Below are 24,426 nucleotides of genomic sequence, written 5' to 3'. Positions count from 1 at the left end.
GCAGCCAGGTGATGGTGGCTCTTGCCTGTAATCTTAAATTACTCAAGAGGCTGAGGTTTGAATACCACAAAAGTGAAGCTATGGCTCAGGTGGTAGAACACTAGTCTTGATCAAAAGCTTAGGGGCAGTACCTAGGCTCTGGGATCAACCCCACCCCCCACCAAAAAAAAAGGCAAAAAGGGGCTGGAGGAGTGGCTCAAATGGTACAGTGCATCCCTATCAAGTAGGAGACCCTGAGTGTAATCCCTAGTACCAAAATAAATAAATGATAATAATACAGAATGTACTAGGCCCAAATGACAAAGCATCACAATCCTTCATCCCTATGGGATTCCCCATCCTACCTCAGCCAAGATTATGGACCATCCCCTTCCTTATGCCCCCTTTAGCCACTTCCACTAGAGAGGAAGTGGCTGTGTCTGGGTATGACCTCAGGGGGGCAGCAGAGCCCATGAGCTGAGACACCTGGGGTCCAGGGCTTATGGTGGCCTCCCCATTACCCAACTACTCACTCTTACTTCGAAGAGAAACAGACTGCAAGGCAGTGTTGTTCTTCAACAGAGCAGCTTTCTGTTGCTGTGAGAAAGAGCAAGAGATACCAAGAAGAGCTGTCACCTAAAGATCACCCTTTGACCCTAGGATGGAGCAGGGCACTGCTCCCTGGGGAGAAGCTTGCGCTACAGTTAAGGGCATCAGGATGGCTAAGCCCAGTGATATGGGGCTATGTCTTTAGCAGCAGGCCTGATCCATTAGGGTCTGAGGCCTGGGGTTGAGGGTCTGGGCTGCCCCACGGTGAAAGGGGTTGAGGAACACAGTGTAGGGAATGAATGCAAAGGCATGAGGGCACCACACGCTTATTACCCTCTCCCCCAGCCCTTTGCCCTCCCTGTCATCTCACCTTCTGCTTGACCTTGGTACAGTTGGCCAGGGTGTCTTTACAGCGGTTGTGGATAGTCACATTGCAGGCTGGGAGGGTGGGGTAGAGAGGGTAAAGGGAGGGCTGGGTGGTACAGGAGGGGTCACACCCATGTGTAGACACCCATCCCCCCTTGGCCACAGACCTTCCCCCTCTGTCCAGACCTCTCAGTCCTAACCCGGCTCCAGTCCCTCTCCTCCCACCTCCCTCCTTTTTCAAGCAGGAAGTGAAGTGAGAAAGGGGTCTGGATGTGGACTGCAATCACACACTCAGGAGGAGTAAACGATTCTGAACTGAAGCAAGCTTGAGATGTGGACTATAGGGAAGAGGAGTTATGGTTGTCAGAGATGAGCTGGAGAAGCACACAGGAGGGTGCAACTGGCAGATGAGAGCGAGGACTCCCACAGACCACAAGATGACAGGGCAGCAGCAGCTGGGGTGGTGGCCAGGGGAGGGAGAAGTGAACACTCCTTGAGCACTAAGGATATGCTCCTTGAATGTGCCCCACAGTGCCCAGAGCTGGGTGCAGCTACCCTTATTTTATAGATGAGGAACCTGTCCTAGAGATGAACCTGTCCTGATACCTTCTTGCTGGTAGCAGAACTGGGATTTACTTCTTCCTGCCATTGCCACACATATAGATAGGCCCACTGCTTCTGGCTGGATCTAAGCAATTCCAAGACTGATGGGTCTAGTGCGGAATGGGCAGGTCCATGCCTTGCTCTACCTTCCCTGCCAATTTACCAGCTTCTACACACATCCCAGTCAGGCTGCTTTTTCCCTTCCAGGCCCAGGGAGTCCTGTTCCTCATGCAAGGCCAACCCACAGCTCCCACATTCCATCTGCTTCGCCCCCATTTTCTACCCCACCTTGCCATGGAGTAGGGAAGAAGAGGAAAAAGGAAGGATAGCCAAGTCTACGCACAAGACCACTGATACCCCCTTCCCAACATGCTCTGGGCCCTGGGCCCTCTCCAGCTTCCCCTCCCCCGCCTAGCACCGGAAACTCTGCTAACTCCTTCAGACAATACTCAGCCCCAAGCTCACTTCCACAAATACAAGGCCAGCAGGGTGGGGCAGAAGGGACAGACAGATGTGGGGGTTACAACAGTACCCACCTCCCCCAGGAGCTCTTTTCTCCTACCCGCAACACCTAGTGTCTCTGGATCAAACCTCCGCTTTCCACCTGCTCTCAAAATAGTGTTGCCCGCCTCCCCAGTTCCCCTGGCAACAAGCTTCCGGACTGGGTATTTTGTCAAGTCTCTAGAGGAATCTAGATCGGGGGTTCCCTTCTCTCCCTCCCAATTCTAAAACAAGCAGTAAGAAAGTAGGAAGTTCTGTCTGGGGTTTCTTCCCCATAAACCGAAAGAATTTGTTTGGAGGCTAGGAAATTCATCCTTTAGATCAGCAGCCAGTCACAATACCTCCAATCCTGTTCTAATCCAAGGCAAATTATTGCCATAAATTTGAGAGGGAGCAGGCCCGAGCTGTAGCCTTCTGCATAGGCGACTCCAGGAAGGAAGGAATTCCTGGCTACATGCATGGGTCCTTTCTCACCATCTAGTTAGACTGGAAATGCAAGACAGGGCTCTAATTCCATTTTGTCCTTGAAAGAACATACTATTTCAGACTCTACCCACAGTTACCAGAAAGGAAGGGACAATGGAACTCTGAGGTCCTGAGGGTCCAGTTTCACCCAGGAAGATGGACAAAGACAGCTGTGAGGCTGGCAGCTTTTCCCCCGCTCCTCTCTCACTACTCTTTACACACAGTTCCTGCTCCTTCTGCAGTCAGTTCACCTCAGCAGCTGTTCAGGGAGCAAGGAAGCTACCCAGCGGGTGACAGCTGCAAAGAGCCATTCCAGCTTCTCTCTCCCACATCCCCAGCTAGGCTTGCTTATGTCACATTCCAGCAGCCACCACCCTCAGGAGGAAGGGGAATAAGGAAGAAGCATCTGGTCCTGGCACTCTGGGGTCAGAGTGGAGAGCCTCCCTTACAAACTTGGGCAGAAATGACAGATTATAATTGGTGGACACCGAATCTGACATTCAGGGGGCAACTTACTTGGGCAGATGAGGGCTTCCTTGGCTGTGATGCTCTTGTTACAGGCATAGCACATAGTCATGCCCGAAACTGAGATGGTAGTGAAGAGGTGCCCGTTGGTATAACGCGCATCCTTGGCTTCCTTCATCTTCTCCTTTTCCCGGGTCTGTGGAAGGGGTGAGAGAAACAGGAGGTAAAGCTGCTATCTGGGTACCTCAGGACCAGATAGAGGTTGAGGGCAGAGGCAGGGGTGAAATCCCTGCTTGCTGAGCTGGAAAGACAAGTCTCAAAACAGCCTGCAACAGGGAGTCAGGGGCAGTCATCCAGAAGTGAGCTGGCCCAGGGACAGCCAGTTGCAAAGGGCTTCTGGACCCCTGACCTACCTGGCCCCTGCGGCTGGGTTGCCTCCTATTGCCACTCATCTCTCTGGTTCTCGGATCTCTGCGTCCTCACTCCACCTCCCAGCCCTAGCTCTGCTCGCCCCCGGCTGCTGTACGCTCTTCTCTGTGCTGGGGGGGAAGATGCGCAAAGAGGAGGGAAGAGCAGGCAAAGCAGAGGGTGCCAGCTCACCAGCGCTTTCCAATCTATGGGAGTTAGCTCCTCTCATAACCATGACAACCAGTGTTAGAGCGCTGTCTCATGGCAGTCACAGTGTGTGTGTGGGGGGGAGGAGCAGGGATGGGAGGGCAGGAGTTCCCTCTAGTAACAATGGCTGAAAGGGCAGAACACATCAATGGCTACCCCCAACTTAGGGATCAGGATCCCCAACCTCTAACTCTTCCACCTACATTCAGCCAAAGCCTCTTTCTAGGAGGCAGTGCGTCTCCCATTAACCTGTAGATATGGGGAGCTCATTCTGACCTCAGGTCAGTATCCCTCACAGCCAGGAAGCTGGAATGTCCCAGTGAAAAAGCTTCCTTGCAAATTAACTTATTCCTCTCATATTCCTCTTCAGAGATAAAGCCTGTGGAAACTCTAGATTGTTCCTCACCCAATTGGTCCTGGTCCCCACCTCCCCCCCCATCCTTTTTGCCATCTATAACATCCTTCAGTCTTGGTCTCCATGGAGCTGGGACACACTCCATGTAGGATACTTCGCAGCCTGTCCTCTGCAAGCTTTCTCTACATGTCAAGTCTTTTTTCTTAATTTCTTTTCAGTCTCTACTTAAGCCTGAGCTTCCCAAACAGCAGAAGGTGAGATGGTAACGATATCACTCTTCCTCATCTCTTCTAGGACCTTCCTCAGTTGTCACTTGAGGTCTTTCAATTTCCCTTCCATTCGTTTTCTTTTTCTGTGATGGTCCTGGGGCTTGCACTCAGGGGCCTAAGATTTTTTTTTGCTTACGGCTAGCACTCTACCACTTGAGCCACTGGTCCACTTCTAGCTTTTTAGTGATCAATTGGAGAATCTCAAGGATTTTATCTCAGAGCTGGCTTCCTACTGTGATTCCCAGATCTCAGTCTCCTGTAAGTAGCTAGGATTACAAGTGTGAGCTACTGGCCTCTGCTGCCTACACTTTTAAAGGACATAAAGTAGTTTTAGAAACAAACTGTTCTCTTCAAGGTAGCCCTGCCTCTCAGAAATAAAAAAAAACAGCATCCAGCTAGGTGCTGGTGGCGCACACCTGTAATCCCAGCTACTCAGGAGGCTGTGATCCAAGGGTCAAAGTTCTAAGCCAGATCTGGCAGGAAAGTTGTGATTTTTTTCTTTTTTTGCCAATCCTGGGGCTTGAGCTCAGGGCCTGAGAACAATCTTTGAGTTTTCTCAAGGCTAGTGCTCTACCATTTTGAGCCACAGCACCACTTCCGGCTTTTTTGTGTATGTAGTACCAAGGAATCAAACCCAGGGATTTGTGCATACTAGGCAAGCACTCTATCACTAGGCCATGCTTGTGGCCCCAAACTGTGATACTGTTATTTCCAATTAACCACCAGAAAACTGGAAGTGGAGCAGTGACTCGAAGTGGTAGAGTGCCAGCCTTGAACAACAAAAAAAAATTTTTAAGCTCAAGAATAGCGCCTAGGCCCTGAATTCAAGCCACATCACCAAAAAATAAAAATAAAAATAACTGAAGCTGAGGCTCTGAGTCCCCGTGGCTGGGACCTTAGGACAGAGTATTACAACCCAGTGAGGCCAGAAACCAGTTCTGACCGCAGCTTCAGCCATGCTCAGGGCAGTTACATTAGCACTCGTGGGGTGGGGGAGGGGAAAACATTGGCCTGGTGCCAAAGGGTAAAAAAGGGAAGTGTGCTAGGTCTGAGTCAACAAGACAGGGGCCAGAGGACACTGGGCTGCAGTACCCTAGGTTTCAGAGCATCCTGTGACTTAGGTCTCAGAGTGTCCTAGTACCCAAGATCTTCCTCCAGCCCCTCCCCTCCAAAGCTTTAAGAGTGGCTGGTGGATGTTTGACAATGAACAGAGCTCAGAGGCTTGCTGGTCTTTTCCTTATCTTCATGCACCCTCCCCACCCCCACACGTTCTTTTTTTTTCTTCTTGTTCTCTCTCTTCTCATCTCCCAGTTTTCTCTCCGTGTCCTCTCATCTCAGGCTCTCCCTCCTCTGCACCTCCACCTCTGCTTTCCTTTTCTCGGCCAGCTTTGCTTCAGCTCCTCCACTGCAGTGAGGCCCTCCCTCTCCTTTTCCCTGCAGGACTCCTCCTCCCCGCTTAGGCCTTGCTCAGAAGCTGAGCTGACAGTTTCTAGAACTCTGTCTAGCCTCTTAATACTGCAGTCTTCCTTCTCCATTAGTACCTAACATACCCAAATCACTAGAAACATCATTGGTCTAATCTCCATCTATCTTGTGCCAAAGTATAGGTCTTTAATCAATTCAATGTCCTTAGATCAAATTCACCTTGTAGGACAAAGTATAGGTCTTTAATCAATTCAATGTCTTTAGATCAAATTCACCTTGTAGGACCTCAAAGACCAAGTCCAAAGAGCTCTCCACACTACCCTTCTCCTGCCCTGTCCTAGGATGCTCACTGAATGATGAGCAATTACAACATCTGAATGAAAAGAAGCAAACAGACAAACATGAAAATAACAATACTAATCTAATTAATCTAACATGCCTGGAACAATCACTCTGAAAGGGTAGTGCTACAAATTGCCAGAATGCGGCTACAAGAACCCCTTTTCCAAGGCTGACCCTCTGGCCTCAGCCTTGGCCTCTAATTTCCTGATGATAAGAGACCTCCAACCCTCCAAAACTCACCTACCAGGCTAATTCTGATAGGAGTAGTAAAGGGAGAAAGGGGATTCAGGTTGCTAGAAAAGGAGTCTCCAGTAACTCCTGTCCTTGGGCCCAAAAGCAGATATAGCCCGGGCACTCCAATCCAAGCCTTGCCTCCTCCATCTCCAAACACTCACCCTCTCTCGAAGTGACCCCCTCTCTAGGTGGGCCAGCAGCGGGCAGCAGCCACAGCAGCAGCACATCACAGCATGGGCACTGCCCAGCAGCAAGCAGCCCTGGCACTGCCTAGCACTATTGTCCCAGAGGTGGCCTGTGCCCGCCCCAGGGCTTGGACTACTGAGGATGGAACGACACAGAGCCTGCTTACCAGGGGTGGCTGCTTAAAGATGGAGTGATGGGGCTGGTTTGGTTCTTTGTGCTATTCTAATCTAATTCATTTTGTTTGTGCCTCTCCTGGGGTTTGAACTCAGGGCCTGGGCACTTTCCCTGAGCTTGTTTCCTCAAGGCTAGCACTCTATCACTTTAGCCACAGCTTCAGGTTTACTGGAGATAAGTCTTAGGCTGGGAATGTGGCTTAGAGTGCTTGCCTAGCATGCATGAAGCCCTGGATTTGATTCCTCAGTACCATATAAACAGAAAACGCTGGAAGTGGCACTGTGGTTCAAGTGCTAGCCTTGAGCAAAAGAAGCCACCTGCACCCTAGCACAATGCCTCACAAACAAGCATTCAAGGAGTGTTTTGAAATCAAAGAAAGAAATAAAAGACATGGGATATTAGAAGCACCCATTCCTTATGGGCTCAGAGCCTTATGAATCCAGGGCTTCACGCATGCTAGGCAAGGTAGAAAGCCACCCCCCCCCCCCCACTTCACTTCTCTCCGCCGAGTTGTCCAAGCTGAGAGAGGAAAACAGTAACATTCATGAAGGACAAGGCATGCCAAAGCCTTATCTCTTGTGCTCTGCAGAACCTGGCAGGTGAATCAGGGCCTCTCCCAACCAAAGGGTCCTTGACTGGGTCCACTGGCTCAGCTATGAATAGCAGGGAAATGATGAGGGAAAGGGCTCTTGACAATGAACGTTGAAAGAGGTCCTAGCATGGTCCTTGCTAGGCCCTACTTCTTCAGGAGCCTCTAGGGACAAGATAAAGGCTGGAGGCTGAGAGAAAGTGGCCAAACGGAAGAGAAACCCCAGAGCCAGAAAATGATCACAGAACACACAAAGGCATTTAATACTTGCTAAATGAATGAAGACACTGGTCTTTGGGGATGGGCACATTGGTAAAGTAGAAAAGGGTGCTACGGGCTATAGAGAATAATATCAGACTAGAGATTCAGAGATCCAGGCACTGTGGACTCCAGCCTGCCCAAACCCAGATGGCCACACCTGTCCAGCCAAGACACAGACAAGCAGAAAGAGAAGAACGGTGAAAGATGCAAACAGACAAGCGTTTGTGCAAGTGAACAATAGCTGTGCCAGAACTCCCTGCCCTCCTGGCACAAGGCAAGCTGGCTGGGTTAGGAGGGGGCAGCTGCTGTCTGCAGCCCTCCTCCATCCCTCCCCCAAGAAGATACAAACAAACCCAGAAGGGTCCAGCCAGCTTCTACCAGCTCCAGAAATTCTGACCAATCCACGTTCTCAGCTCCTACAGGCTACTTCAAACCAGAGGCTGAAGCTAAGAATGAAACCACTTCCTTATATCCAGAGCGTGGTGACTATTATTTCCAGCTAGAGTAATCCAGAGTATCAGCAGACAGACACATCCCCACATGCAGGTAACATAATACATGTAGGGTTCACATTCAGATAATGTCCCCTCCCTGATCCGAGATCAAAGCTGCAGAGCCTGTGGGACTCTGATCCTACCCCTCTTTAACTCCCATGGTTGCCCCCAGCAGGTCTTTCTGTAGACAGTCCCTGAGTGACCTCCCTAAGCCTTGGGCCCGCTCTAGAATCCATTTCTATGCCCACAAAAGCTTCATCCTCCAGGGAGACCCCCCCAATCTCTCAAGTCTCCTCCCAAACTGTCAGCCCTCTCCACTCCCTCCTGGCTCCTCTCCGCTACTCTTGGCCTTGCACACAAAGCCAGCCACCTCTCCAGTGCTCAGAACAAAGGCACGGTCTCCCTCTCTCTTCAGTCTCCACTCTACCTGCCCACTACACACAGCCAGTGCTACAATCCTAGAGATTCTAAGCAGCTTCTTTGCCCCTGGCCTCCAGAGTCATCCCTGAATCTCTAACCTTTGCTTGGCAGAAAAGGACCTTTTGTTCTGAAGAATAGGAAGAAAGGGAGAAAAGAGCAAGGAGGCTAAAAGAAAGGGGACCTATGGGTTTCAGGATATGAGAAGGTAGGATATGAGAAGGTAGGATATGAGAAGGTAGGGCAGTGCAAAGGGAATCGAGGGGGTGGATAACTGAAGACCGTCTGGAAGAGTCCAAATGGAGTGAAAAGGAAAAAAAAGCATGAAAGATCTTATGAGGTGAGAAGGAAAAAGGATAGGTTATGCTTAAATTCCTTCTATGAGGGAGAACTAAGAGGAGGGTGGGGCACTAGCCCCAGCCCTGACCCCTCCCCCCTCCCCACAGGTAGCAGGGGAGACCATCTTTTTCAAATAGTCACATTTCCAGCAGGCCCCTTCCACTTTCCACCACAGTATAAAAAGAAAGGAGACAGCTGGTGTGCTGGGGGGAGGGGGAAAGAGGGGATCCAGGGTTTGTTGGCTAAGAACCAACTCCCCCCCTTCTGTAACCACAGCCTTCCGGAGGGGGCCCTCCCCTTCCGACCAGCCCAAACTGACAACCGCCCTCCTCCTGTGCCCTCCATGCCCCCTCAGACCCCCAGATGGGTTCCCCAGAGCCCCCCTCCATGGCCAGCATGTAGATCGCTGTTCCTCCACTACTAAAAAAAGAAAGAAGATAAACAGGACATACGAATCCAGGTATCTGGCCTACCAGCTCTGCCATTAATAGAGAAAAGACCCTAGTTATCTGCCCTCTGAGAACCTCTCACTATACCCCCTCAACCAGGTCTGCCCCCTCAACGCCCCCCTCTTTCCTTTTTAGGGTGGAACCAAATTTCCGTGGTTTCAAAAAGCCTCTCCCGCCCCCCTTGGCTCTGCTCCAGGGTCTCAGCTCAAACGGTTGAAAAAATAAACAGACCTTGGAAGCCGGGGCCTGGTCTGGCATAAGGTTGTGAACAGTGTCTGCCGCCCGCTGCTCCACCACCCTTCAGTCATTTCACCCTGGCCCTCTGTTTGTCTTAGGCATCATTCAAATCCCTGGTTGCTTTCCCTTACAAGCAGCAGCCAAACCCAAATCCCAAAAGAAGTCTTAAACCTTATTCTCTGCCCCCAACCCCCCACCCCTCTGCCCACCCCCACTCTGGGACAGACTCCATCAAGCTTCAAGACAGGTAGCCTAGCAAAGAACCAGGAGGGAGATGAAGGAGTGGGCGCTCCATGCCCTGGAGGGCGCCTGAAAGGTTTGAGCTCATTTGTAGGAAGGTGAACCAGCCCGGCTGGCCACTAAGCAGCGACTGGAATCATAGGAAAGCCAGAGGTTAAGATGAAAGCAGCTCTGTTCCTAGCCAGAGAACAGGGGACAATGTGGGGGTCCTGCAGAAGTGCCCCCGGTAGACACCACCTCCCTCTCAGCTCTCACTTATTCACTAGTCTGTTTCATCATTTCCTGGGGGTTGAGGTGTGAAGAGGTCATGGAATTTGGGATGAGGCTACAAAGAAAGATAAAGGGCACTTGCAGAGGAGTAGCCTAGAGGTCGTGTGTGTGCGCGCGCGCGCGTGTGTGCGCGTGCGTGTTCGCCCAATCATACGTTCAGACTGGAGATGACAGGCAAGAGATGAGAAAATGAGCGCCCAGGGAGGTAGGAGTGGATCAGCCTAAGGGTTCTGGTTGTTTCCGGCTGAGAAAACCAGGATCGTGGAAGCTGGTGGGGCAGGTGGGGGACAGGGGCGCATCCGGTGATCCGGAAATGTGGGTGTTGGAGACGAAGCACGGCGTACACACCGGCCACACAAAGACCTCAGCTCTCTTCACCTGAGGGTGGAGGAAGCCGAGGCTCCTGACCCCAACCACCAGCCCACCCCGAGGGGAGAACTGAATCACAGCTGGAAAGTCCATTTGCGAGGAGAGGAGGAGCTGACTTTTGTCTGGCAGGGGTGGTGGGAGGAAGCGGGGAAACCACCCCCCCGCCCCCTCCGTCGGGTGGCAGGGACAAAGGGGGAAACGACCGAACCGGTGGCTAGGGTTGGTGTGGGGGGGGAAGGCATCTCCAAAGGCAACCCAGCAGGACCGAGGAACAAAAAGGGGGGGTAACCAGAGAGGCTCCGCCATCCCCACCCCCCAAGCACACGCCTCCCTCTTCCCGCCCCGTCCCTTACCCGAGCAACTTTCTTCCGAGCGGCTCAAAACACTCCGCGCCACCGATCGAGACCGCCAGACCCCGGGTCCGCCCTCTCCCGGCCCCGGCACGGAATCCGCGCGGCAGGGGCGGGAGGCGCGGGCCCGGGTCCCGGCTCCCCCGGCCCCCTCCCCACTCTTCACAGTCCCCACCCACCCGCCCCGTCCCGCCGCTCGCCGCTCCGCCCGGTTTTGGCGCCCAGATTGCCATCGCGGAGCCAGGGGATGCGCGGCCAGCCGGGGGGCCGGGGGTCTGAGGGCACCTGGAGGACAGCGGCGGGGAGGGGGGTGCGGGAAGGGCTCGCGGACTCCAGCCCACCTTGCTTGCCAGCTCTTTGCTCCGGTCGATCCGCGCCCGGGTGAGGGATTCGATCCGAGACATAATCCTAGGTGGGGGGGGCGGCCGGGAGGCGGCGGCGGCGGGCGGCGGGGAGGGGTCCGCCCCGCGCGCGTCCGTCTCGGGGACAGGAAGTCTGACTCCCCGCGCCCGGCACCGAGCGAGCGGCGAGCGCCAGTTCCTCAAACCCTTGTCTCCTCCCCCCACAGCCCGGCTCAGGAAGGGGGGGAGGCGGAGCGCGGCGCGGGAGGGCGGGGGACGGCCTCGGGACGGGACGCCGGCCTGGGGGGGGGCTGCCCGGACGAGATCCGGGGTGCCGCCGGCCGGTGGGGGGGCGCCCTCCGCGGGTCTCCCCTCCGGCGCCGGGGGCGCCCTCGGGCCTTGCCTTACACCCCACTAGCGCTCAGCCCCGCAGTCCTAGCGGGGCCGGCGTCGGCCCTCTCCCCTCCCCCTCCCCTGCCTCCGACCGAAGGATTCCATCTGCCCCCCCTCCTCTCCGGGGAACCTGGGACCAGTTCCTTCCTGGCTTTCAGGACCCATCAAAGCAGGCCAGAACTGACCAGACACTCCCCACTCCACCCCCTTTTACGACTGGGGGCAGGGGTGGCGGAGAGGGGAAACGACGGACCTACAAGCCGGGTCTCCAGTAGTTCTGAAAGAGGACTCACAGAAGTAAAATGCCGAGAATATTCTCCCGCGAGCCTCCCCACGGCCGCCCCCCTCCCCGACAGTCCTCCGGGACCACTCACTGCCCACCCTCCTCCTAGCTCCGCTTCCACCAGCCACTTTGGTGGATGAAGAAGGTAGCAATTGGCCATCTTTCCAGAGGCTAGGAAACTCAGGAAGTCCGGCCATGCGTCTCAGCCCCAGCTCTCTCACTACTAAGTGAAGCTGGAACCACAAGACCAGAGTCAAGGAGCAATCACAACCCATCTTGAGTTTGAGTCTCTGTCCCCAAGGAGGAGGAGGAGGGCGAGGTGGGACCCCTTCATCTTCCTGGACCTTTTTGCCTCAACCTGAGCTGACACTGAAATTAATGTCCTCCCCTGGGCCCTCCCATTTCTCTGTAATATCAGAACCATAGAGAGCCCTGATACAGATTATTTAAGTTGCAGGTTGAGGGGAAGAAGGAAGGAAAAAAAGGCCCAACTACCCAACCTAGGTCTAGCAGCTCCAGGCCAGGCTTAGTGGCAGGCCCAAGCTGCAGGTTTCAAGCCCAACTCAGCACTCTTATAGGTGCCAATTTTAGCCTCTGCCTCTATTTTAGGCTTGACTGCCTCACCACTGGGTGAGCTTGGTTGGGCTCCTCACCCTAGCACCACCTCCACACTGCTCCTCTGCCCCCCCACTCCCCCTCTTGCCTAGCAACTTTCTTCTCCCCCTGCACCCATTCTCCTGGTGATGATCCTTATATTGCAAAGGGCAGAAAAAAAGAGCACAATGCTGGATGACAGAAGCAGAAAGGACTTTTCCAGAGTCAAGACTGGTTCCTTCAGGCTAGTACCTGCCCTAGCAGATCTATGGGAAGGCCCCTAGAACTCGCCCAAACTAGCCATGCTGAAGTTCCTGGCCCCAGAACCCCAGACATAGCTCCTCACGGTTGTTAGTCAAAGTTGAGGAATGTACTAAATTTTAAAACAGCCAGTGAGGCGGGAGTGTGGTCTAGTGGTAGAGTGCTTGCCTAGCATGCATGAAGACCTGGGTTCGATTCCTCGGTACTACCTACATAGAAAAGGCTGGAAGTTGTATTGTGGTTCAAGTGGTAGAGCTCTAGCCTTGAGAAAGCCCAAGGACAGTGCTCAGGCCCTGAGTTCAAGCTCAAGGACTGGCAAAATAAAATAAAAACAGCCAGCGAGACACTGGGATTCTGGCCTCAGGGTTCCACCCCCTGGGGACCTAGAGACCTGGGTTAGGCTGGGACCTCTGCTTTTCTCCCAGGCCTGGTGTGGAAAGTGCTGAAAGGGTATCAAATAAGCAGACTTTAATCCCAGACTTTGAGGGGCAGTACAAAAATTCAATCTAGATTTAAAAAAAAAAAAAAGACTGAATCTCCAACTACCTCCCACCTTCAGTCTGTTTTCCATCCCATGTGCTATTTGTTACCCTGAGTCTCACTCTGTGCTCTCTAAGAGGAAGAGCCTGGCATCAGTAGCTCATACCTGGAAACTTAGCTACTCAGGAGGCTGAGATCTGAGGATCACAGAGAGGCCTTGAGACTCTTTCCTCCAATTAGTCACAGAAAGAGCCAGAATTGGCCTTGTGGCTTAAGTGGCAGAGCACTAGCCTAGTCAGAGACAGCACACAAGCCCTGAGTTCAGGCCCCAGGACTGGCAAAAAAGGTGGGGTGCAGTGGAGAACTATTACCTTTAAATGTTTAACCTGCATTTACTGAGCTAACCTGCAGCTGCACTCCATTTTCATTTTCTGTGTCCTCAGTAGCTATGAGTGCTTTCTCTTGGGTGTCCCTCCCTCACTTTCCCAACGCTTTCCATCCCAACGCTCCCATCACTTCAATCCAGTGATATTTTTCAGATTATTTTAGCCTAGTGGTAGAGTGTTTGCCTAGCATGCACGAGGACGTGGGTTCGATTCCTCGGTACCACATACATAGAAAAAAAAAAGAAATGATGCTGTTGCTCAAGTGCTAGAGCTCTAGCCTTGAGAAAGCCCAAAGACAGTGCCCAGGCCCTGAGTTCAAGGCCCAGGACTGGCAAAACAAAAACAACAACAAAAAAATGATTATTTTATATTATAAATAATATATTCTACTTTGTAGATAAACTATTTAGATTACTTTAGGCTGGTGGTAGTAGAATAAGCTACTTAATACGTAGAGATCAGAAGAATCACAGAATCACAGCCCAGGCATAAACTGAGCAAGACCTCATCTCAAGTAATAAGCCTGGTCTGGGTGGTGAGTATCTGGGATCCCAGCTATGCAAGAGTTCCTAAGTAGGTAGATCAAGGTCTGAGGCAGATCCTAGGCAAAAATAACAAGCTCAAAAGGGCTACAAGTGTGGCATAAGTGGACGGTAAAGTGCCTGCCAAGCAAGGCACGATACCCATTATGTTCAAACCCATTATGGAAAAGGGGGGGGGGGCAGAGACAGAAAGAATTTGAATACACAAAGCCAAAATTTTCCTCCAGAATCTAAAGTAGCCATCATCTTTAGTTCCTTTAACTGGACAAAATATATTCCTCTTATTTCAGTGCTAGAAAGGATGCCTCAGGGAAAGACAGGGTTGCCAGAGGCTTAGCCAAGAAGAGAACAAAGGGCCTACAGCTATGTGCACCCAAATTCCACATTGTCAGGACAACTCTGCCTTCCTTGTGATTCCTCTGCACCTTCTGCATTCTGGGAGGGGGTGTTTATCCAGCAGAGGCTGATGGAAGAAGGCTGATTTGCCGGTGGCTGAGAGATGCAGAAGCCACAGAGTGGACGCCCCACCTCATATTCGCTGTAAGATCTTAGACAAATAACCCAGCCTCAAGTTTATCTGGTCTGTGAAATGGCAATGAAAAATACTTAACCTTTGCTGGAGTCAGTGTAAGAAAGTGTCTGGCCAACTACAATGCCAGTCAAGGAGGCAGAAATGAGCACTCCTCTTCTCATTGCCTTCCTGTCTGAGTGGTTCTCCGGCCCCACCCTGATGTTTACCTGCTGTGCCTCCTGGCCTGAAGTTGGTACAAGAGGAGGAAGAGATAGATACATTCATGAGGTAGGAGGGAGGTGAACAAGGCTGGCAAAAGAAAAATAGAGAAAGACAGGCCCAGAACAGGTGGCAGAAAGGCCGAAGGGGACAATACCTTGACTTACTGTGCCTCTTTCCTATTCTCTATTTGAGCTCCAAAGCCTCTGCCATGCTCTCCTTCCTCAGGTTACTTAAGCTCCTCCCTGGCTGTTAGGCCGAGGATAAGCAAATGCAGCCCGGCCTTCCTCCCCTCCTGACCCCACTGGAGGAAAAGGACTCTCCTATAAATGAACTAACCATCTGTGGGTAAAGAGAGCTGGAGCCCCGCGAGCTGAGATGGTGTCTACTCTGAGGATTCTTCTCAATGCACAGAGACCATCCAGGATTGGAAAACATATGCATATTTGGGGTGGCCATGAGAACAAAGGGAAGAGTAGTTTGTTCTGCCACTAAATAAAGTGGAAATGAAATGAATCTGGAGGTAGTCAGAGCTCCTGAATTCAGCAGAGCTGAGGATTGATGACAGAAGGGAGAGCAGTACGGGTTCATTTTCTGGGATCAGAATACATAGGGCCACACAGGCACAGTGTGCACGTGCTTCATAATCACATACTTTCCTAGCTTCCACTCCACCTATGGTCTTAGTTCAACTCTTTCAGCTGTAATACCCACCCATGAAATTATGAGTGTAAAAGCACTTTGCAAACTAATACTCTATGAAGTAAAAAGTATCGCTGTAATTATTATCATTATTCTGTCCAACAGGCAAGATTTCTGCTGCCCACCTGGTAGCTAGGTTAGGTCTAAAGTGAGAGAGTGCTAGGCTACTCTGCAATTCCTGAGGCTCTTGGCCCATTTCCTCTTGCAGCTGTTCACAGCTGGCTGAGCTGGAGGCGTTGGGGGGGGGGGTGGAAGCAAAGAAAAGGTGATTTACGGAGCCACAGACACAGAAGTTTGGAGAGAGATAACATGCTCTCTTAAAATTTGAGTCATCTCCCTGATCTTCTGATAGGGAGAGGTGGGGAGGGGTGGCATGGAGAGATGGTAAAGAAGGGAAGCAAGGAGGAGAACTGGGCCTCCTGCTTCCCAAGCTAACTCCTACCTTGGTTTTGCCAGTCATGTTCCAGAGGAAGCTGAAGGTCCGCCGCAGGGCCCAGATCCTTGAGGCCCCTTCCAGCTGGCTACAGCTGTAGAGAGAAAAGGAAGTTTTGAGGAGATGGGAGGCAGAGCTGGAAAAGAAAAAAAAAAAAGTATTTCCAAAGAAGTGGAGGATGCCCTGCAGAGAGGAGCTGGAAATAGGAGTAAAGACTGAGAGGAAAACAAAACAAAACAATGGTGAGGGACAAAAGGGAGAAAAACCACCTCCACTTCCTAGAGCTTCCTGGATGTGGACACTTCAGCTTTCCAGGCCCCTGTATTTAAGAGGAAACTCCTCCAAGCTCCTCCCAGACACACTGCACACTCCCCTTCCTACCTAACCCAGGCTCCGGATGGGAGGGCCCAAACTCCCTTATGTTGCTCTCCAACGGAAGTGGATGGGGTGAGAGCCCTCCAGGGGGGCATTTTCCCCACTCGGAACAAGAGCCCTGTGTAGACCCTTGCTATTTGGAAAGAGCCTCTGGGCCTACAGCCAATAAAGACTGAATTTCCTGGGATTTCATCAGCCCCATCCCATGAGCTAATCCCAAACCCAGAGCCAGAAGGATGTGTCAGCTAGAGATTTTTTGGGACCACAAATCAGAGCCTGATATCTTAAAGTGCCCATTACTTGCTCTCTCTCGTAGCCAAAGTTAAAGAACTGTCTCACTCTCATGAATCTTCAGCCACACATGTCAAATAAACAGGTGCTGATTTTGCATGCTTATTTACATAGTTACTGGAATCTCCCAGCCGCCACCTCCTTTCCTGAGCTGTGTACTTCAGGCCCTGCCCTCTTCTGCGAGTTCTAAAGCCCTCATCGAGCTCTAGCTCTCTTCTCATTGGTCATTGATCTGAGTCGTCTAAAGCCCATCCATCGTCCTTGCTCACTACCTCTGCATAAGGCTGTCAATCAGCCTGCTCCCCTTTGTGCCATTAACAACAACAAACAACTCTCACTCTTTTATTTCCTTTCATCCCCTAATCTCTCTTCCACCCCTATGCTTCTGAGGGAGAAGGATATCTGATAGTTAATCCAAAATGTTCAGGAAAATAGTGTTTCAGGAAGCAGAGAGACTCTGGGGACTACAAGGCTCCATGGCGTAGACCCAGCTCTCCTCCCGCATCCAGGCCTGTGAACAAGTCCCCCAAACTCACCGTTTGCTGAGGTCGATGCAAGAGGAATGGGACAAATTCCCTGCTAACACAAAAGGAAAAGAGAAGTGTCCAGTTAAAGCCAGACAAAAGCACCCAGGGCTGCCTCCCCCACCCCCTCCACCTGGATCAGGTTCCCAGGCTGCAGGTGCACATGACGCCATTCCTGAGGGCGGGCACTGGGGAGCAGGGATGGAGGGCGGGGTCTGATCAAGGCAGAGCTGAAGAACTTAGGTACCAGGGTTACATAAAGGAGAATTCTGGAGCCTGATATTTTAGTCCTATTTCAGTGAGTAAGGAGGGCTGAGGTTTCACAATGAGCCCCCAATACTCCATATCTCAAGGACAAGATGCATTAGATGCATTACAGGTAAATTGCCTCCAGCACTGGTGATGGGCGATTTAGAAAGCCTCACTTGTCCTACGTCCCTAGCCTTTCATTGTCAGGGGAGTTTCACAAGGCCAAACTCCCAAATTAGGATCTCTCCTTTGAATAAAGGCATTGTGTGGGAGGAGGGAGCTCCAAGGGTGAGCTGGTCTAGATAATCCAGGACATGTGGACCTTACACAACTGGCTTTGAGGACTAGGGGTGAGACCACCATGACTTTGATCCCCAAGTTCACTTACCATTTGAATCTGAGTAGTCCAAGAGGTAACTGAAGCTACTCATGGAAACAGACTTGGAAAGCATGCCAGGGATCCAGTGGTGCAAAGAGCCAGCAGATGGGTGACAGGAGCCCTGACCCTAGAAGCCATTGAGAATCCTCATACCAAGGTCCAGTTTTGCTCACCTTCCCCTTACATTCTTTGATTTTCCATTGCGTAGCCCCTCTTTAAAACCAGGCCTCCTAAGCCTGGCACCAAGGACTCATGCCTGTAATCCTAGCTACTCTGAAGGCTTAGATCTGAGAATCACAGTTGGAAGCCAGCCCAGGCAGGAAAGTCCATAAGACTCTTATCTCCAATTAACCACTAATAAAACCCTGAAGGGAAGCTGTGGCTCAAGTGGTAAAGTGCTAGCCTTGAGAACTAAAGCTCAAGAACAGAACCCAGGCCCAGAGTTGAAGCCCCAGGTGTACCAAAAACAAAACGAACAAAAGACAGATCTTGGGTCCTGGAATTTGGCCTAGTAGTAGACTGCTTGTCTAGCATGCATTCCATTCCGTGGTACCACATACATAGAAAAAGCTGGAAGTGGTGCTGTGGCTCAAGTGGTAGCACTCTAGCCTTGAGAAAGTCCAAAGACAATGCTCAGGCTCTGAGTTCAAGACCCAGGACTGGCAAAAAAAAAAAAAAAAAAAAAGGCAGTCCTTCCTTCTACCTTCATATTCCACTGGAAACAGTTGGAAAGTTATTCCTGCTACATAGATATGTTGCTGGGTATCAGCGAACTCAAACTTCTTTTTAAATTATTATTTAAATTGCTTGCCCAGCATGCATGAAGACCCGGGTTCAATTCCTCGGTACCACATACCTAGAAATAAAGCTGGAAGTGGTGCTGTGGCTCAGGTGGTAGAGCACTAGCCTTGAGAAAAGTCCAAGTACAGTGCTCAGGCCCTGAGTTCAAGCCCCACAACTGGCAAAACAAAATAAATAAATAAATAAATAAATTGTCATATAATCATATATTTATATGATGTTTCAAAGTGTGTACCTACCCTAAATCAGGCTTAGTTTCTTTTCTTTTTCCTTTTTTTTCTCTTTCTTTTTCTTTCTTTCTTTCTTTTTTTTTTTTTTGCCAGTTCTGGGGCTTGAACTTTAAGGGGTTTGTTTTTTTTTTTGGAGGTAGAGTCTCACTCTGTGGCCTTGGCTGGCTTTGAATTCTTAATTGTCTTGCCACAGTCTTCCAAGTGTTGAGATTGCAAGCATCATGACAGGCTTTTTTTTTTTTTCTTTCTGTTTTTCGTGTGTGTGTGTGTGTGTGTGTCTAGGAGCTAGAACTCAGGGTCTGGGTACTGTCCCTGAGCTTCCTTTGCTCACGCAGCTCCATTCCTGGCTCTGTTGGTAGAGTTGACTAGAGATAAGAATCTCGTAGGAATACTAAGTCCAGTGATTGTAAATAGAGATTCCCTCCCTGAACACTTGTTTGTTAAACTTGTCATTTAAAATATGATGTAAAAATCAACGTTAATAAATTCTTTAATAAAAAAAATCTCATAGGGGCCAGGAGTGTGACCTAATGGTAGAGTGTTCACCTAGCATACATGAAGCCCCGGGTTCAATTGGTTGGTACCACATTCACAGAAAAATTCAGAAGTAGTACTATGGCTCAAGTGGTAGAGCATTAGCCTTGAGCAAAGAGTGCCCAAGGATAGTGCCCAGGCCCTTAGTCAAGCCCTAGGACTGGCAAAAAGAAAAAGAAATAAAGAATCTCACAGACTTTCCTGCCAGCGCTTCAAACCATGATCCTCATATCTTAGCTTCCTTAGTAGCTAAGATCATAGGTATGAGCTACCAGTTCCTGGGTTTTATTTTTTTTCTTCTTTTTGAGACAGTTTTGTTGCATAGGCTGGCCTTGAACAACGATCCTGCCTTGGCCTCCTTGGCCTCTCTCTCAAGGGCTGGAGTTATACACATTGTGCCCCATGTCTAAGTCATTGTCATCTCCATCTCCTCCTCCTCCGCCTCCTCCTTCTCCTCTTCCTCCTCCTTCTCTTTTTCCTCCTCATTCTTGTCAACTTCTTTTTCTTTTTTTCTTTGAAAGTACTGGGGCTTGAACTCAGGGCCTGGGCACTGTCTCTGAGCCTCTTTGCTTAAGACCAGCACTCTACCAACTTGAGCCACAGAGCCACTTCTGGCTTTTCTGTTTATGTGGTACTGAGGAATCAAAATCAGGGCTTCATGCATGCTAGTCAAACACTCTAACACAGCCACCTTTCCAGCCCTTTTTCTTTTACTTTTTGTTATTGAGTTTAAATTCAGGCTTGAACTCAGGGACTGGGCACTGTCCCTGAGCCTTTTTGCTCAAGGCTTGGACTCTGCCACTTGAGCCACAGCCCCATTTCTGGCTCTTTGGTAAATTGGAAATAAGAGTCTCGCAAACTTTTCTGCCTTGGCTAGCTTTTTGATCTTCCTATCTTAACCTCCTGATTAGCTAGGATTATAGGTCTGAGCCAGGGGTGCCCAGCTTATTATTTTTTTTTTTTGTCTATCCTGAGGGGCTTTGGCTCTGGGCTTGGGTGCTGTCCAGGGCCTGGGTATTGTCCCTGAGCTCTTCAGCTCTAAAGATATTGCCCTACCCCTTGAGCCACAGTGTTACTTCTAGTTTTCTAGTGGTTAATTGGAGATAAGAGTCTCATGATCTTTGGTGCCTCAGATCTTCGGTGCTAGGATCAAACGCAGCACCTACACATATACTACACTTCATCCCAAGCCCTGAGATTCTGTCTTGACCAAGTTGCATGTATCCTGATATTTCAAGGATGATTTGACATGGAAAAAAAATGCACGTAATTTACCTCAATCACTTGTTAAAAGAGAAAAAAAATGTAAATGTCTCAGTAAATGCAGAAAAGCATAGTATAAATGTAAACATTCATTCTAAAATCAAAATCATGGCAATTAGAATAGTAGGAATTCTCCTTAACCTAATGATATCTTTCACAGCCCAGTGGTGATGGTTTCATGTCTGCCATCTTAGCTAGGTGGGAGGCTGAGATTATAAGGATCATGGTCACAGGTCAGTCAGGACAGAAAATCTGCAATACTCCATATCTCAGTGAAAGAAGCTGAATGTGAAGGGATGTGCCTGTCATCCCAGCTATGACAGGAAGCTTAAAATAAGGGGGATCAATGTCTAGGTGCACATGTAGGCAAGGAGTAAGACTATCTCAACAATAATTAACAAGTAAAATGGAACAAGGCATCTTGATATATGTACCACAGGGGGGAAAAACAAATTGAAATAAGTTCATTAAACATATACAAAACAGGATTAGCGTTCAAAATATATAAAGAACAATTTCAAAACTAAAGAAAACAGCCAGGCGCCCATGGTTCACGCCTATAATCCTAGCTACTCAGGAAGCTGAGATCTGAGAAATCATGGTTCAAAGCCAGCCGAGGCAGGAAAGTCCATGAGACTCTTATTGCCAATTAACCACCAGAAAACTGTAAGTAGTGTTGTGGTTCAAGGTGGTAGAGTACTAACCTTGAGAAGAAAAGCTCAGTTATAGCTTTCAGTCCCTGAGTTCAAGTCCCACAACTGAGGAAAAAAAAAACATGATGACAAATGTTGAAGAGGATATAGATCACAGGACACTCATATTCTGCGCTGATGGGAGTGGAAAACAACTCATTATCATGTAAAGATGCATATCTGCAGAATCTATGATACAACAGTCCTACTGTGAAGTATAGATGCTTAAGAAGTTCTCACAAATATAAAAAATGGAGAAAAGGCTGTTGATAGAGCATTCTTCATGATAGCAAACAATGCCAGGCCCTGGTGGCTCATGCCTATAATCCTAGCTACGCAGGAGGCTGAGATCTGAGAATCACAGTTCTCAAGAAAGTCAATGAGACACTTATCTCCAGCCACAAAAAAAGCTGGACATGGAGATATGGCTCAAGTAGTAGAGTACTAGCCTTGAGCAAAAGTGCTCAGAGACAGTACCCAGGTTCAATCCCTAGGACCAATATATATGAGACACACAGGCACACAATCTAAGCAAGCATCTATTAACCTTAGAATGGAATCAAAATGAATGACAGCAACAGCTTACAACGCACTAACAATTCGCATATATATGTGTTAAAAATTTTTTTGGCAATACTGCAGTTTGAACTCAGGGCTTCAGTTTTGTTTTTTGTTTTTTTTTTTTTTGGGGGGGGACCAGTCTTGGAGCTTGAACTCAGAGCCTGGGCACCATCCTTAGGCTTTCTCAAGGCTACTGCTCTACCACTTGAACCACAGTATCACTTCCCACTTTAACTGTGTATGTGGTACTGAGGAATTGAACTGGGGTCTTCGTGCATGATAGACAAGCACTCTACCATTAGGCCACACTCCCAGCCCAGGATTTCATTTTTCGCTACCACCTGATCCACATCTCTAGTTCCAAGCAATTTGTGTGTGTATGTGTATGGGCCATTACTGGGGCTTGAACTCAGGGCGACCTAGGTATTGTCTCTTAGATTTTTCACTCATGGCTAGTTCTCTTCTTCCATTTGAGCCATAGCTCCACTTCCCGCATTTTAGTGGATAACTAGAGATAAGAGCTGAACAAGCTGGGTGAGGTGGCTCACACCTGTAATCCTAGCTACTCAGGAGGCTAAGATTTGAGGATCGAGGTTCAAAGCCAGCTCAGGCACTAAAAAGTTTGTGAGACTCTTATCTCCAATTAATTACCAGAAAACCGGAAGTGGTGCTATGGCTCAAGAGGCAGGGTAGTAGCTTTGAGCTGAAGAGCTCAAGGAGAGGGCCCAGGCCCAGACCTCAAGTCCCACAAACCACAAAAAAAAAAAAAGAATTTTCCCAATTCCAGCCTTCCAAACAATTTTTTTTTTTTGCCAGTCCTGGGGACTGAACTCAGGGCCTGAGCACTGTCATTGGGCTTCCTCAAGGTTGTTCTACCACTTGAGCCACAGCACCACTTCCACTTCCAGCTTTTCTATGTATGTGGTACCAAAGAAGCTAACCCAGGTCTTCATGTATGCCAGGCAAGCACTCTACCCCTAGGCCAAACTCCTGGCTGTCTTCTCCTCCAACTTTTTTTTTTTCTTTTCTTTTTTTGTGTGTCAGAACTCAGCCTCTGCGCTGTCCCTGAGCTCTTCAACTCAAGGTCACTGCCCTATCCTTGAGCCAAGCCCCACTTCCCATTTTCTAGAATTGAAAATAAGAATCTCAGGTCCTTTTGTGCCCAGACTGGCTTTGAACCTTCATGCTCAGATCTCAGCCTCCTGAGTAGCTAGAATTACAGGTGTGAGCCACTGCACCCAGCTCCCCTCCAATTTTTAAGTGGTAAATAATAAAACTGAAGACAGTGGTTATCTCTGGTGGGGAGGCAAGAAATAAGAGAAAGGAAAGGCTGGCAATGTGGCTTAGTGGTAAAGTACTTTTCTAGTATGCATGAAGTCCTGTGTTCCATTTCTCATCATAAACAGAAAAAGGCAGAAGTGTTGTTGTGGCTCAAGTAGTAGAGTGCTAGCCTTCAACAAAAGAAGCTCAGGGACAGTGCTCAGGCTATGAGTTCAAGCCCTAGGACTGCACACACACACACAAACACACACACACATGAACACGAAGGCACTGAGGCCAAAAGCTTCAGAGAAAGAGAAGGAAAAAGATGAATTAATTGTGTATGCCAGCCTCTGGGTTGGGCATCTTAATATCTTTTTTTTAATCTAATAATTACAAACTACAAAGTTTTAAGCCAGGCACTGCTGTCTGTAATCCTTGCTACTCAGGAGGCTGAGAGCTACAAACTGCCATCAGTTTGTAGCCAGCCAGCCAAGGCAAGAAAAGCCATTACAGTCTTATCTCCAATAAACTTCTCAAAAAAGCCAGATGTGGAGCTCAAGTGGTAGAGCTCTAGTCTTGGGCAGAAGAAGCTTAGGGACAGTGCTCAGGCCTTTAGTTCATACCCCAGCATTGGGACATACACAGAAAAAAAGATAGTTTTATTATTTTTGACCTTTGAAAACATGCAATAAATTTCTTCAGCTGGTAAGTGAAGGGTATAGGAGTCGGTTAGCTAAAAAAATAAAAATAAAAATCTGTTTTTCCAGGTAATCCTAGCTACTGGGGAAGCAGAGATCTGAGGATCAAAGCCAGCCTGGGCATGAAAGTTCTTAAGACACTTATCTACAATTAAACCACCAGAAAAGTGGAAGTGGCACTATGGCCCAAGTGGCAGATGGCTAGCCTTCCTTAAGGTGAAGAGCTCAGGGACAGCACCCAGACCCAGAGTTCAAGCCCCATGACTGACCCCCTCCTCCCAAATAAAAGACCTTTTTCTCCTACTATATCATATTGGAATGAGGAATGGGAGACTTGTAGATGGAGCAAAGCAGTGATGGGATATTAGGAGTTCTTGCTATTTCCCTAGCAGGCTACATACAGTGTCTTTCAGCATCCTCCAAAGTGTATGTATCCCACAGTGAGGCTGGGGTTGTAACCTTTAGCCAGCTAAGGAATGAGCTAGACGGGAGACAGCTTTTTACCACTGGACTGGAACATGTCAGGGATTCTAACTAACAGACCCAGTAGTGTCTCCTAAGCCCCTATGTACCCTCCGTGACCCTGAGACTTTGGGACATCCCTCCCCTAGTTATTATATTCCCTTCTTCCCTTCAGCTCTCCTCCCTTTTCCTGGGTTATTGAACCCAGGGACTCACACATAATAAGCAGTCACTCCACCACTGAACTATCCCCTCAGTATTCTATATGCTTTGTCCATCGATACGCCTACCACTATCGTGTTAGAGCACTATTGTATTTGGGGGGTTACCAGATGCCAAGTTTCATCCCACAACCACTAAGTTCAGCTCAAACTGTGGGGCCACAGAAATAAGGGGTTATAACTACTAGAGGAACA

At 49.4% G+C, this 24,426-nt stretch overlaps 1 protein-coding gene across 8 annotated transcripts in view; it reads right to left on the bottom strand.

Moving 5' to 3' along the window:
• Arhgef2 (Rho/Rac guanine nucleotide exchange factor 2) overlaps positions 1–24,426 on the bottom strand; it is a 52,095-nt gene that overhangs the window by 14,986 nt on the left and 12,683 nt on the right. Inside the window, exons 4-9 of one of the 8 annotated variants that reach the window (XM_090340775.1) lie at positions 17,516–17,633; positions 16,891–16,933; positions 15,698–15,782; positions 2,980–3,124; positions 899–966; positions 519–576 (exon numbers count right to left, since the gene is read on the bottom strand). In XM_090340775.1, the coding sequence (XP_090196901.1) occupies positions 519–576; positions 899–966; positions 2,980–3,124; positions 15,698–15,782; positions 16,891–16,933; positions 17,516–17,633 (517 nt within the window). Of the gene's footprint in view, positions 1–512; positions 577–898; positions 967–2,979; positions 3,125–3,341; positions 3,451–10,884; positions 10,990–15,697; positions 15,783–15,957; positions 15,980–16,890; positions 16,934–17,515; positions 17,634–24,426 lie in introns of those variants that run through there. The other 7 variants (XM_090340773.1, XM_090340774.1, XM_090340779.1 and 4 more) reach the window with 7 other exon arrangements.

The sequence above is a fragment of the Megascapheus bottae genome, chromosome 10, assembly GCF_031878675.1.
Source record: "Megascapheus bottae isolate mThoBot1 chromosome 10, mThoBot2.hap1, whole genome shotgun sequence".
Taxonomy (NCBI): domain Eukaryota; kingdom Metazoa; phylum Chordata; class Mammalia; order Rodentia; family Geomyidae; genus Megascapheus; species Megascapheus bottae.
This window is presented reverse-complemented; position numbering and strand designations above follow the sequence as displayed.